The sequence below is a fragment of the Aplidium turbinatum genome, chromosome 8 (assembly GCF_918807975.1).
Source record: "Aplidium turbinatum chromosome 8, kaAplTurb1.1, whole genome shotgun sequence".
In the NCBI taxonomy this organism is placed as follows: Eukaryota; Metazoa; Chordata; class Ascidiacea; order Aplousobranchia; family Polyclinidae; genus Aplidium; species Aplidium turbinatum.
Window position 1 is genome coordinate 14,260,893 of NC_137479.1, and position 14,443 is coordinate 14,275,335.

The following is a 14,443-nucleotide window of genomic DNA, read 5'->3' on the forward strand; positions in this document are numbered from 1 at the left end:
AGTAGTTCAGTGTTCAAAGCTCAGTGTTCCTATTTAACTATTTATTGTACGCAGTAAAATAATCCCATGTGGGGGCACCTTGACTTTGACAACCAATCATTTTATTTTTTGTCATTAACGTGTGCGGGACAAAAAAGATACTACTAACTACAAAAGTTGATATAGACCTACCAGCACGTTAATAAACGGGGCAAGGTGGTTAAACCTTGAAAGGTTTAAAACGTGCCTGAATAAAAAATCATGTAGTAGGCTATGTGTCTGTAGTTAGCACGGCCACAAAACCCAAAAAACAAACAGCCAAAAATAAAACAGAAACAGAGAGAAGCACACATCTGTAGTAATGAATGACAGCCGAATGAAATGTGTTGTGGATTGAATTTGCCAGTTCCAATATTGATGTTGATTAGCAGTCATAATAATAATAATATGATGGAGAAAGAAAACCAGACATACTGGTAAAAGAAATATCAGTGCCAAGGCCTACATGACTTGTAACTTCCGTATGAATAATTAATGTATCTTTTTGCTATTGTAAATTCAAATATATGTGAAGCGATGCCCAAATAACTTGATTGATGGTTGAGCACCTGACTCGAGATCAATTGGCGCTAGTTCAGCTCTCAGGGTGTGCGCTTGAGCAATATATTTTAGGACTGCTTTCCATTTAGCAGCATCCAGTAGTTGGAATACCGACATTCAACAACACTTGGAAAATAAGGCAATTGTTGCAAGCTTTTGTATTTCCGATAGCTCAATTGGTTAGCGCGTCACTTCTGGAACAAAGAAGCTTTAAGATCAAGCTGCGCTGGTTCGACTCTCAGGGTGTGCGCTTAAGCAACGCACGTTAAGGACTGCTCTCCATTCAGCGGCATCTAATGGTGGAATAATTCCCCGGCAACAAGACTTCAACAATCGGAAACTTCACTCTGTCAATCTCGGTGACCGGGCCTGCATCAGTGATTCAAAGCCTATACAAGTATGCGAAACTGCCAGGATTAAGCTCTGCAAGAAGCTTTTCCAGTCCGAGGATAAAGCTTCAATCAATCAATCTCTTTAGATATCCCTGAATGACCATTTAGACTTTTGTCACTTCCAGTAGTGTTGTATCAACAATTTGTAATTTATCACTGCTTAGTGCTTAAGATAAAAACAGCTTGTAGAAAAATAATATACTCTGTGTATAAATTAGGCCATGGCAAAGTGAGTGATTTTGCAATAAAGCAGGCTTAGCATAGCACATAATAATATTATGAGTGCACGCCGTTTCGACCTTCCGGTCTCCTCAGTACAGTAAGTACACTGGTATGGTCATTGGCCATGGAGATATATTATATACCTCCATGTGACATTTTCCTATTTGTGGTACGTTAGCACCAAAAATAGTACTACTGCCAACCTTGCCAAAGTGCTCAAACTGCAAGCAGTGAGCTTTGCGCATATTTTATTTTTGCACTCATGGCGATCATGGATGCAACACAACAGGAAGCAGCAAAGTGACATAGTCTTCAAATCAGCTGCTCCCAACCATTTGTCATGGGATTAAGTGTCTTTGCCAAGGCACAGTTGCATGCTCTGGAGCGGTGTCAAACCAAACATCACACTTGTAAATGTTCCCACCACTAGGCTATAATGATGTAACAAGCAAAGTTTAGAGCTGATTAATATCTGATATGGTTATGTATTCAGCAAATCATTAAAGAGCATTTGCTAAGTACTACATCCTTAGTATATATATACTGTGTATTAACTTCGTTTGTTTTGAATCCACTATAAAACAAAATAGCTCTGGATTTGAATTAAAACTAATTTATGATCCTCACAGAAAAAATAGTACTTTAGTTGAAGCACTTTATTGGTGGAATCAAAACAAAATATCAAACAGCACAATTTGAAACATAAATGGAAAAGTATCAAGAAACTAATTATTTGCATATTTTTTAAATTAGATATAGGCCTAACATGATAAGTTGATTTTGTAATATCAGTTTTAGCATTGAAAATGTCTCTTGTGCAAAGTGTAACAAGTGGTGTTCCTTTGAAATTCTTGCGTGTCACTATTTGTGGTTTTCTTAATCATCACTGCCATTATACAAATGCACCGTTAAAAGATGAAGATCGAATTTTTACCAATCTTTATGGGCGGCATGACTGGAAACTTAAAGGAGCTATGCAACGTGGTGACTGGTTTAAAACAAAAGAAATTGTTTTGAAAGGTTCTGATTGGATTTTGCAACAAATCAAAGAGTCGGGTCTGCGTGGACGTGGAGGTGCTGGTTTCCCAACTGGAATGAAGTGGAGTTTTATGAACAGGCCTCCAGATGGTCGGCCAAAATACCTTGTGGTGAATGCAGATGAAGGTGAACCTGGTACATGCAAAGATCGTGAGATAATGCGACATGACCCACACAAATTGGTAGAAGGATGCCTTGTAGCTGGCAGAGCAATGGGAGCTAGGGCTGCTTACATTTACATAAGGGGTGAATTTTACAATGAAGCCTCCAACCTAAATGTAGCCATAAAAGAAGCATATGATGCAGGTTTAATTGGACATGATGCTTGTGGGTCTGGCTATGATTATGATATTTTTGTTCACCGAGGTGCTGGTGCATACATTTGTGGAGAAGAGACTTCCCTCATTGAAAGCTTGGAAGGTAAACAGGGAAAACCACGTTTGAAGCCTCCTTTTCCTGCAGAAGTTGGTGTGTTTGGTTGTCCCACCACAGTTGCAAATGTGGAAACAGTAGCAGTTGCTCCCATAATTTGCAGAAGGGGTCCTGGTTGGTTTGCAAACTTTGGGAGGGAAAGAAATACAGGCACCAAGTTGTTCAATATATCTGGCCATGTTAATAGTCCCTGTACAGTTGAAGAGACAATGAGTATACCAATGCGTGAGCTCATTGAAAAGCATTGTGGTGGAGTGAAAGGTGGTTGGGATAATTTGTTGTGCGTTATTCCAGGTGGTTCTTCAACTCCTTTGTTACCAAAAAACATTTGTGATGATGTACTGATGGATTTTGATGCTCTTGTTGAAGTGCAAAGTGGACTGGGAACAGCTGCACTTATTGTCATGGACAAAAGTACAGATGTTATAAGGGCTATTGCTCGTTTAATGGAGTTTTACAAGCACGAGTCATGTGGCCAGTGCACGCCGTGCAGAGAAGGCGTCACTTGGATGAATGATACTCTTGCAAGATTTACCAAAGGGAATGCTGATCCTGAAGAAATAGACTCCTTGTGGGAAATCTCTAAGCAAATTGAAGGCCACACTATTTGTGCTCTTGGTGATGGAGCTGCATGGCCAGCTCAAGGTCTCATAAGGCACATGCGTCCGGTTTTGGAGGAGCGTATGCGACAGTATGCTCAAAAATCTCAAAAGCTGTAGTTTTTAGTAAAATAATCACGTTTGTTTTATTGAATTGTGACTGTGTTAGCTATTGTCAATGACGTGCATTGACAACTCGACTACTTCTATGAACAAAGCATTTCAGTTTGCATTCAAGTCGTCCGACTCTACAGTATAGGCTAGCCTACTGGTCGTATAAAATTAAACTATAAGTTTCTTTGACAAAGTATAAATCTGGGTCGTGAAAATTTTTTAAAAAAGCTCAACGTCTTCTGGCGGCATAGATTGCCATCATCAAGAGTAACTTATAATTTCTTTTATGTATTATTATATTATATTTTTCTTTCAAAATACCGTAGCAGCAACATATTGCTATCCTATGTGCTACCGATTTGATGCAATTGTCGAAGTTAGGGTTTCCTCACAGCTGTGTGACAAGTCGGACGAAGCACTTTTTATTTATACTTAATTCGAAAATCGAAGTAAGTCTGTTGCAGGACTTGTGGGCATTACTTCATAGAATAGGTGATCAGTGGATAAATTTAGTTACTTTTCCGTAGGCTTTTCGTTATTCGCTATGAACAATTTCTGAACTGATGTTGAAGTGATGTCATTTACAACATGTTTTAACCTTATAACCTACATCAACAATTGTTTTTTTTATTAGCGTACCCTACGTTTTACATAATGTTCTTTTTAAGTCCCGACGTTCTTTTCAAACAAGAACGACGAAGGGCAACGATATTACAGATTATTGCAATAGAAACTCACTTACTTGGTTGAAACAACTGTGACTTCTGCCACAGTCATCACTGTCACTCTGAAAAAGACGTTTTTGTTGTGTCTTTCATTCTTTCATGTGTTTGATTAGCTTGGTGGTTGAAAAATTTGCTGATGCACCGTAACTATGTTATCAATAGAACTGCAACTTTGTTTCTTCCGGAGTTTGTTTTATTCGATAAACGTTTTCTCTCGATTGCGCAACTTGAACACACTCTCGGCTGGAACTTGGAAGGCTCGAGATGTTTCCGATTTACCGTACCACTACCGTATTGACAAAAGAAATGTAGCATCAACAGCTTTGTCAACATATTCAGTTGTTAATATTTCTAAATAAACGCTGTTTACGGTCACTTTCAAACTACTTTTGTTATAAAATTGTTGATGGCTTAACCTCTTTGTTAAGATAAGTTTGAGAGATGTTGAAAACAGGACATGTCTACCGACGTTTAGGGGCCCCACTCATTTTTGGTTTGTCTAACTTTTTTTTGGTTATTCAAAGTAGCTTAATAAAACTCGATATTCAATAGCTTGACTACTTACACCAGTGGTCCCAACCGGGGGGGAATTCGCCACTAGGGGGGAGATTTTGCAATTTTCAGGGGGGAATTTGGTTTTAGGATTGTAAACCTTTTTAAGCCTAGTAAGTTGGCCTAGACTAGAGCGTTAAATAGGAAATTAGTATTATTAGATTAACTCCAGATTATTTAAGCAACTGTGTACTGACATGGATGCAAACCATCACGTAGGCCTACTTCTGTTTCATGCAAATACTCGATGGCTTTCAAGAGGAAACGTAACCAAGCGAGTGTTTGAACTTAAATTATTTTTTGACCTTTAAATAAAATTGGAATTTGTTTCATGGCTGAATGACAACAGATGGATTAGATTCCTTGTTTGTTTGGTCCATTGAATAAACTAAGCGTATTCAATCAATATGCAGTATTCCATCGTCATCTCCGTTTAAAGCAGTGGTTCTCAACCGGGGGTCCGCGGACCCCTAGGGGTCCGTGAATCGATTTCAGGGGGTCCGCGAAAGTTTCCGAGTTTTCAGCATGATTGATAAATTACAAAATTTAAAAAAAAATTATGCTTTGTTTATGTATTAGCCTATAGTGATTCTCAAACTGTAAGTCGTAACGCATTGGTGCGTCGTTTGAAATTGCAAAGGACATTGCACAAAGGTTTGGTTTCTTAACAAAAAATATCATATAAATCACTTAAACCTTTTAATAAGGCTATGTTGGCTTTGTTCAACTTAATTCTTTTGTAGCGGCAGATTGTTGTTCAATGATTAACTTGGAAATGCAAACTTCAGTCAGTCTGTCAATCACCACACAGTTTTGCAATGACTGTTATTAAAACGAATTAATGTTGATTACAAATGAAACAAGGGAAAAATCCTTTTTAATGGTCGCAAGTATTCTATTAAGTTTTGATAAAATTGATAGAAAAACGTCAAATGAGCATATAGGTTACCGATGTTGATCCTGTGTGCCAACATATAGCTCATAACATAATTTCGTCAATCTCATCAATCTTCAAGTGCGTTGCAAATTCAGAAAATTCTTCTACGTGTGTTGCTTTGAAACTTATGTAACATAATGGTTCCATGAGGAGACGCGATATACCAAAAACTTTTAGGGGTCCGCGACCGCTTCGAAGGTACCAAAAGGGGTCCACCAAGACAAAAAGGTTGAGAACCACTGGTTTAAAGCATACTGCACATCAACATGGGTTATCTGTATCCATGAGCCATATACCGTGTGAAATTACAAACTGCTTCCATGCTGGCTCAAGGCAGGTTGGAAGAGAGTGATTGATTTATGTCATTGACTCATTGTCATTAGGAGATTGTCTTAAGGTACTAAAAGGCTTTGCAGTTCTTATCGTGAGGGGACTACGTTTTGCCTGGCCTCTACCTTTCGACCAGCCTGGCTTGGGCGGCCCTTCCAGGGGTAGATGCCAGTACCGCTCAGCAGAATTTAAAGATTGTTTGGAAGCTTTCGTTAACAAGTTTGATAATTGAAAGAGAAAAGTGAGAATGAACAATTGAGCATGTTACCGTGTTTAAAGAATTATTATCATCGGTGCTGGTTGTTGACAGCAAAAAACAAGTTCTTCCAGAGTTGGAAAAAGAATTGATTTTGTAACATCTCACAGCATTAGAACTGGAATTCATTCGATATTTTCCTGAAATTTACGACAATCAGCTTGACGAAATTTATTCACATTGTTGATGGAAAAACTTCTCGATAAATTGCAGGATGAATTTTTAGAACTCAAAACGGATTCTTGCGCATGAGACTTATTTAGAGAAAAATCAATCACTGGATTTTGGCCATTAATGTGTAATTCCTATCCCAAACTGGCAGAGAAAGCTATTCGAAGTATCCTTCCGTTTGCTTCCGCTTATCTATGCGAATCAGGTTTTTCCACTCTTGCAAATGAAAACAAAACAGAGAAGCGTAGGCTACAGCTTAGACGTGAAGACTGATATTCGTTGTGCTCTTTCCAATACTCTTCCACCACATTCATGAGTTGTCGAAAAAAAAAATCACAAGCTTCACACAGATTGTTGAATGCATTGACTTGTATTCTGAATGTGAACGTATTCTTTGAATAAAATACTTTTCAGCAACGTTCTCCATTAATTAAATGTTTTTTGTATGAAAAGAAAGATTAAAGGCTAAAAAGCTTATTACTAGTGAAACTTTAGTTTATCCTCCAAGACTTTGATTAAAGTATTAATGTAAACAAGTTTTTAACAAACTAAATTTATGGGGGAGGGGGGATTTAGATTTGAATATCGACTAAAAGGGTCCACGGAATAAAAAAAGTTGGGAGCCACTGACTTGCACCATATCGAAGTCCGTGGAGTTTCGTGTTGTCAGTCATGATTTGGTATAACTAGGCCTATTTCAAATCAGCAAAACTAGTAAATTTGTGCTACCGTAATATGGGGTAACTTTGGCCTTCTGGAGTAACTTTGGTCCACATCTGAATTTTTTTTTGCACAAGAACATTACATTATAACGTATTTCTAGCTGTTAACTTTGTTTTTGCGATATCTGCTGCTGAATAATTCCATCAGAAAAAGGTTAGAAATTGAAGCCAAATTTCTGAGCTGTCTACTTTCACTTCTGCAGTGAAACTGAGTCAGTGTGATAAGTTATTTTTGCATTTTTCTCAACGGAAAAGAAGTGTTATTGATAATATATAAGCAATATTATATTTACGTTACATTAAAAACAATCTACTGGGTTGCCAAAGTTCCCCCATTAAATCACATCACCAAACAAAAATAATGCACATCAATATCATTAGACAATCAGATATTGTAACTACAAACTGTCACTACAAATCCACAATCAAGTGATGACATAAATTCTAATATTCGCAGTTTTGCGTGAACCACCACTCGTATACGGGTACCCTCAGCTTGCGAACTGTTCGAGCCATCTTAGAGAAAAAAAGAAGAAGTTTGAGCCATCTTAGCTAGTCCGCTCCGTGCTAGTGCGTCAAGAGCCTCTACAAGTATGCGAAACTACCAGGAATAAAAATAACCTATCAAGGCTTTGTCAGTCCGACTACGAGGACAAAGATTCAAAAACCAGCCAATCTTCGCGGGTTCCTCGCGCCTGGGAGCTTTAGTTCATTTTTGGCGAAACGAAAATAAGCTTCATATCAGCCTGCAAGCCGAATGATGACGTCTCTGCGGCATTCTTAACAGCTTAAACAAAAGCAGAGCGTGGATTTGGTAAGGTGAACATTTTCATAGAATAAACGTTTGAACGCTCCCAGGCGCTTTGAAGGCTCCCAGGCCTTACTCCAAAACTGGATTCCTATCAACATCAGCTGATTCGCACGGAAAACTGTCATATGTTAAAATTCCTACCTTGCAGCCTTAGATTCGGGATTTCAAGCGCTCTGATTGGCTAAAAATTATACTTGAAGCTCCACCTTTTTTGGTATTTTACAGCAATTTTTGAATCTGTTGGGGCTGCATGGAAAACAGCCCCACATAACTGAATAACTTTACAGACTTTTTAAAGTTAGTTTTTATTTCGCAGAGTAGCGATGAGTCATGAATGTAGAAGTGTTAGCTGTAGAGTTAAAGTATTTAACAGGTTATAGAGAGTGCTTGGGCATCTCAAAATCACTTGAACCTTGTATGTAACGGCTAGGCTAGTCCAGACTAAGCTCAATACAAGTAAAGCTTGTCTCCAAAGCAATACTGTTAGTTTTTTTTAAATACAGCTTAGAAATACATGAACTTTTCAATAAAAATTGAATGCATTTTTTTAAATTTGGGGAAAAACATGCTCAGAACGCACCAAACTTAATGCAATTTTTCTGGGGGGAGAACCCCCGTGGTCGTTTGCAGCCCCACTGCTCACAAACAGCACCAGCCGCCACTGGGTGCAGGCATAGGCCTCATAACAGCGTTGCCAGATGGGGAAATGATATACCAAATAAAAAAATTCTGGTAAAATTTAGAGGTCTTTGGTGCCAAGCTTTTTGACCTTGGAACCAGACAACTTTTTGGTGAAATCTGGTGAAATTTTCTCCACTCAAGTTTTTTCAAGACTTTTTAAACTTTTCAGCAAAAAATCTCCGCTCGTACAGAAAACGTTTTGCAAGAGGTTTGCGCATGCGTGATGGTGGTGTGTTGCAAGTTCAAAGTGACCAATTTGCGCTTTTCAATCAATGTTTTGAATCTGACAGCAGCAATGAACCAGCAATCTGCTTTTTGGGGAGTTCTTTTTACCAAAAAACTAGCCAAAATGGCAAGCTTTATATTTAAAATTTGTGAAAGAGGTTGTTTTTTGCCCAAAAACTAAAAGTTTATCAGCATCAGTGACCTTACATAGACTACATGCATACAGTGGCCACTTATTTCATTTTCATGGATATCCTGATCAGGATAATGCAATTTTTTTCATCGGGATGTTATTGCATCTTTGAGTGCAGTTTACCCTGGCAGTAAAAGTTGCCATTTTTAAAGTAAATACAGCAACTTTTTTGGTTAAGAACTTTTGATGTTTACTGATAGTTATGACAGCAACAGGTCTAATCCGTGTATGCAATGTATGACAAAACATGTATTTTGCATATTCGTTTTATTTTAGTGTTATGTCACAAAAACTATTTGTATTTTTATGCGAATTTGCTTTATTTAGGGTGTTTTAAATATCTGGTGAAATTGTTTACAATCTGGTGAAATTTTAGTTACTTTTTTGTGCAAAGCAGCTTCTAGCATCTGGCAACGCTGCCTCGTAAACGAAGTCTCATAAAATCAATATTTTAGGGGCAACACTGCTACAATATTTCACGTGCAAAAACTCCAAGAAAAACAGCAAAATGAGGCAAAGTTTGCTCTGTATACTCTGATGTCGAAAGGTGTAATCATCAATCAATCATTTTATATTTTGTCATTAACGCGTCCGGGACGAAAAAGATACTAACTACAAAAATTGATATAGACCTACCAGCACGTTAACGAACGGGAAAAGGTGACAAAACCTTGAAAGGTTTAAAACGTGCCTGAATGAAAAATTGTGTAGTAGGCTATATATCAGTAGTTAGCACGGCCACAAAACATAAAAAACAAATAGCAAAAAATAAAACAAAAACAGAGAAAAGCACACATGTAGTAATGAATGACAGCCTAATGAAAAGTGTTGGTGTAATCGGATGCAACCTAGTTCGTACCCTGAACAGTTTTACCCTCAGTTCGTATCCTGAAAAGATTAAGAGAAAAAATTAAAAAAAGCGGAAGTCGCTGATCGCAGTTTCTGCAAACATTTTAAAATTTTCCCCCTGAAAAGATCGAGAGAAAGATAGCACAAAACCGAAGTCGCTGATTGCAGTTTCCGCTAACCCTCGCTGATCGCAGTTTCCGCAAACATTTTTCTGCACTTTTTGCTAACCCTAACTCTAACCATAGACTAATCTATGCTCTAACCCTCGCTGATCGCAGTTTTCGCAAACATTTTTTTCGTAGTTTTCGCTAACCCTTATCTTAGAGTAGGGTATAATGGGGTAATTCCTGACATAGGGTAATTCCGGGCAGCCTGGGGTAATTCCTGTTCTAATCGTATTATCAGTTTATTTTATTTCAAAACAGAAGTATAAAGAATAAATGCACACGTAAATACAAAATAACAAAGTACCGTAAGTAAACAACACAACGCAAACAAAATACATTAATGCGTTCATAAAGTGACTTCCCCAGTCTGAGGATAAAGAAACATTCAAACACAATCTTTTTCAGAGTAAGCAAAATGTTCCTTTTTTATATAGGCTACATATAATTTAGCTTTTTCGAGCGCCAAATGTAGTAAAATACTGAAAAAATAAAGTTTCTGTGCTGTCTGGAATTACCTGTAACGGTAGGGCTACGGGGAAATTACGTTTTTTGTATTTAAAGTGTGCATGTCCGGAATTACCCCACAGACGGGGTAATTCCGGACAGTTAGGCACTGGAAACGTAGGCCTCATTTTGTGGCCATCTTAAAATAATTTTAGAAAATTGCTGTAGCATACTATTAACATATGCGTGAATGTCTTAAATTTGCACTGGGGTCGATTTAAAAGCAACACGTGAGCAATGGTAATCCAAAAACGGAAATTTTGTCCGGTATTACCCCGTTATGCCCTAATCTATGCTCTAACCCTCGCTGATCGCAGTTTTCGCAAACATTTTTTCACAATTTCTGCTAACCTTTACACTAACTCTAACCATAGAGTAATTTATGCTCTAACCCTAACCCTCGCTGATCGGAGTTTCCGCAAACATTTTCCCGCAGTTTCCGCTTACCCTAACTCTAACCATCGAGTAATCTATGCTCTTTAACCCTCGCTGATCGCGATTTCCACTTACCCTAACCCTCGAGTTGCGGAAACTCCAATCAGCGACTTTGGCTTTGTTCTATTACACTGCGATCAGCGACTTCGGCTTTTTAAAGTTTTTCTCTCGATCTTTTCAGGGTACGAACTGAGGGTACGAACTAGGTTGCACTCGTGTAATCTCCTTATTTGATGGATATGTACTGTAGCGGTGATAGATAGTCTACACTCGGTTGACCCGATTTGCCTATTTTATTAGCTCGATAGTTCAGTTGGTTTGGACGTGACTTCATGAATGAAGTAGCTTCAAGTTCAAGCTGTGCTGGTTCAGCTCCTTGGGGCAGTGGCATAACCATGATTTTTGAAAGGGTTGGGAGTTTGACGGTGTGTTCACCTAAAAAGACACCCACCGGCGGGGGGTCTGAGGAGCCTCCCCAAGGAAATTTTTGAAAAATTACTTTGAATTTGGTGCATTCTGAGAGCATTTTCAACAAAAATGTGGGTATGAATATTCCTTTAAAATGGTGCTGTCCGGTGGCATAGCAAAAGGATAAGATCATGTTTTCTTCGGCATTTTTCGGAAATAAAGCTAAGTCTCTATGTTTTCTTGTTGCTAATTCCTGGCTGAGGTATTTGAATGTTTGGTAGCCTATTGGCAAAACTCGCTTTTTTAATGCAGTTTCGTTTAAAATTAGGCAAACTTTGTTTTAGAGACATAAAGAGACTGAGAAAAGTATCATCCTCAATATCGTGATGTCACACGCGTGCCAAAAGAGGTGGTTGAAGCCCTAAACCCCCCTTTAGCTATGCCACTGCCCTGGGGTGTGCGCCTTTAAGCAACACATTATAAGGACCATTCAGCAGAAACTAGTAGATGGAATAATTCTATGCCAACAACACTTAAACAATAGGGTGAATCGAAAAATCCAAAATTTTTATTTTTTTAAGCTAGTATGTCAAAAAGGTGCGAAATACCCATAATAACATACATGCAAATTTTTTTTTGGTTTTGACAATTTTTTGATCGCCCCCCACAAGGTTTTATTTTCCTAATATCGGGTTGGAGAAAGTCTCATACAAAATTGGTCAAAAGCATAAATACTGTGTTACTCACTTATGCGCTTTATGATGTCATAATAAGCGACTTGTGTTTAAACAGATAGGCTACAATTGACCGTTTTATCACCATTGCTAAAATACTTGGTTGGGTATCTCAACAATTAGCTGATGTAGCATTTGATTCTTCAAAAGAATTCTAGATATAAAAGAAGCTTTATAGTACAATTATTGGAATTTGCTTGCACTGCAGGTTCCACAAAGTTTAATAAAAGTTATATGCGCTTTTTATAGATTAAATGGCAGTTCACTTAGACTAGTACGGGTAACCCTTCTGGGCGATGGCCTAGTTTTATTATTACTTGGTACTCCCTTCATCAATCTTCACCATTCAGCGTACCAGTTTGACTGCACTGGTGAATGTAGCATTGATCTGGCGATGCGAAACCCAGGATGCTTGAATCACTCAGACACTCACGATAGCTGACTACAGCTAATTAATAGAACCCTTAGATTATATGTCAGCAATAACAATCCGTATGGGAGACGGCAAGCATTGGTTATGTTCACTATCCGTGTTTATGCTCCAATGTGGTTCACAATAAAATCACACTCATCTTGCAAAGATGGAGCTAGACACATTCATCACATGATAGCCACATAACGATATCTTAGTCAGAAGCACAAGAAAATTATCGACCCAGTTATGCAGTGCACCGCAACTCATACTTTGCTCATCCGGAAAATATAATTTTGGCAATGATAACTTACCATCGACCACACACTCGAGAACTAGGCCTGCGTGGAGTGATGAAAGCTAGAACTGCAAAACCCAGCGAAAAAATACAAAAATTTAAAGTTCCCTCAAAGCGTAATTTTGATGCAGTGAAATACTTCGAATTGATTAACTGGACAGATCTTCCTATCACGGAGCCTCCCGTAATTAAAACAATGACGGATGCTGAGCTCCTGCAATTCATCATGATAGATGTGACTCCCACTGTATTTTTTGTAGGCTGTTGAAAGGCTTGTGAAGCTGGTTACCGATGCATCTAAAGCAGTTTGTGGACCGAAATATCGAGACGGCTTCATTCGTGCCCGAATTGCTTCTCGTCAGTTTATGCCAACATTTAAGCCTAAACGTGATTTTACTCACTTCAATTTGTAACTGTTTATTATATTGCTTGCAGTCTTTGTATGCATCAGCGCATAAATTAATAGGAAGTGACTTTGTCAATGGGCCACCTGTCAACCCAGTCATATAAAGTTTAAGCTTGTGAGTCTATACTCGGCCATCTGATGGTAATGGTTAATAGGCGTTTACCTGTTGGAACCACGGGTGGTGCATCCGCCAAGTCACTTTAAAATTAATATGCTGAAAGAGGGTGAAGTCAAAACTCTCAAGTACACACATTTTCATTGTACTTGGTGTTATATTAGAACCTTTTGCCATGTCTGCAAAGCGAAATAAAATCGAAAAAAAATTTGCCATGCAGTTCTTGTATGTATAAGTGCCTAAATTTGTATGTCGCGGGGGGAGATCAAAAACTTGTTCAAACTTCTTCAATTTTTTACATTGTGTTATGGTGATATATTGGCAACTTTTGCCATATCTAGCTAATTAAAATTGAAAAAAAAATTTTTTTTTGCCACTTTTGATCTACCCTATTAAACAATCAAAAACTTCACTAGCTGTCAATCTCAGTGACCGGGCATCCGCCAGTGGTTCAAAGCCCCTATGCGAAAGTGCTAGTATTAAAGCTTTTCCAGTTTGAGGATAAAGATTCAATCAATCTTAAGCTTCTAGCTGCCGTAAAAACTGAACAATTTTTTCCTTTGAAAAAATCGAGAGAAAAAAATACAATAGAGCCGAAGTCGCTGATCAGAGTTGTCGCAAACATTTTAAAATTTTTCTTTTAAATACACCGAGAGAGAAGCACCAAAGTCGCTGATCGGAGTTGCCAAAACAGTTGACCATGCTAAGTGTCTTGAAATAAACGCCACCGATGTCCTTAGAGACTATATATTCACAATATATGGTAAATATAGCCTTATGAGCAGAAAATGCCATTCTTCGGTAGCAAAATTGATTCATGATAAATTAAAGCCCTTTAAGAGATTAGATTATTATACAAATGCCAGCATTTGGTGATTGTAAATCAGTAGTGTTAGTCTAAAGAATATCACCCCTGGTATTTTAACACAACATTCAATTAGAAGTTTTGGTCCACATTTTTGTGCACTGGCATCATCATGTTCTAAACAATAAGCTTTTAACAATAACCCAAAAAACGCAAGTGATGATTGATAGTACCGTATATATTATACACAGGCCTCGAAACAACTTTTTTTTTCCGGCGGCCAAACGTGTCCGACTGAAGCAAGCTGTTCGGCGGTCATTCACAAGCACAT

At 38.1% G+C, this 14,443-nt stretch overlaps 1 protein-coding gene across 1 annotated transcript; it reads left to right on the forward strand.

Moving 5' to 3' along the window:
• The first annotated feature begins 1,950 nt into the window (after window positions 1-1,950).
• On the forward strand, window positions 1,951-4,959 carry LOC145775531 (NADH dehydrogenase [ubiquinone] flavoprotein 1, mitochondrial-like). The gene has a single exon (XM_082586827.1). It carries the CDS (start codon window positions 2,000-2,002, stop codon window positions 3,380-3,382), a length of 1,383 nt encoding a protein of 460 aa, XP_082442953.1. The 5' UTR covers window positions 1,951-1,999; the 3' UTR covers window positions 3,383-4,959.
• The last annotated feature ends 9,484 nt before the right edge of the window (window positions 4,960-14,443 follow it).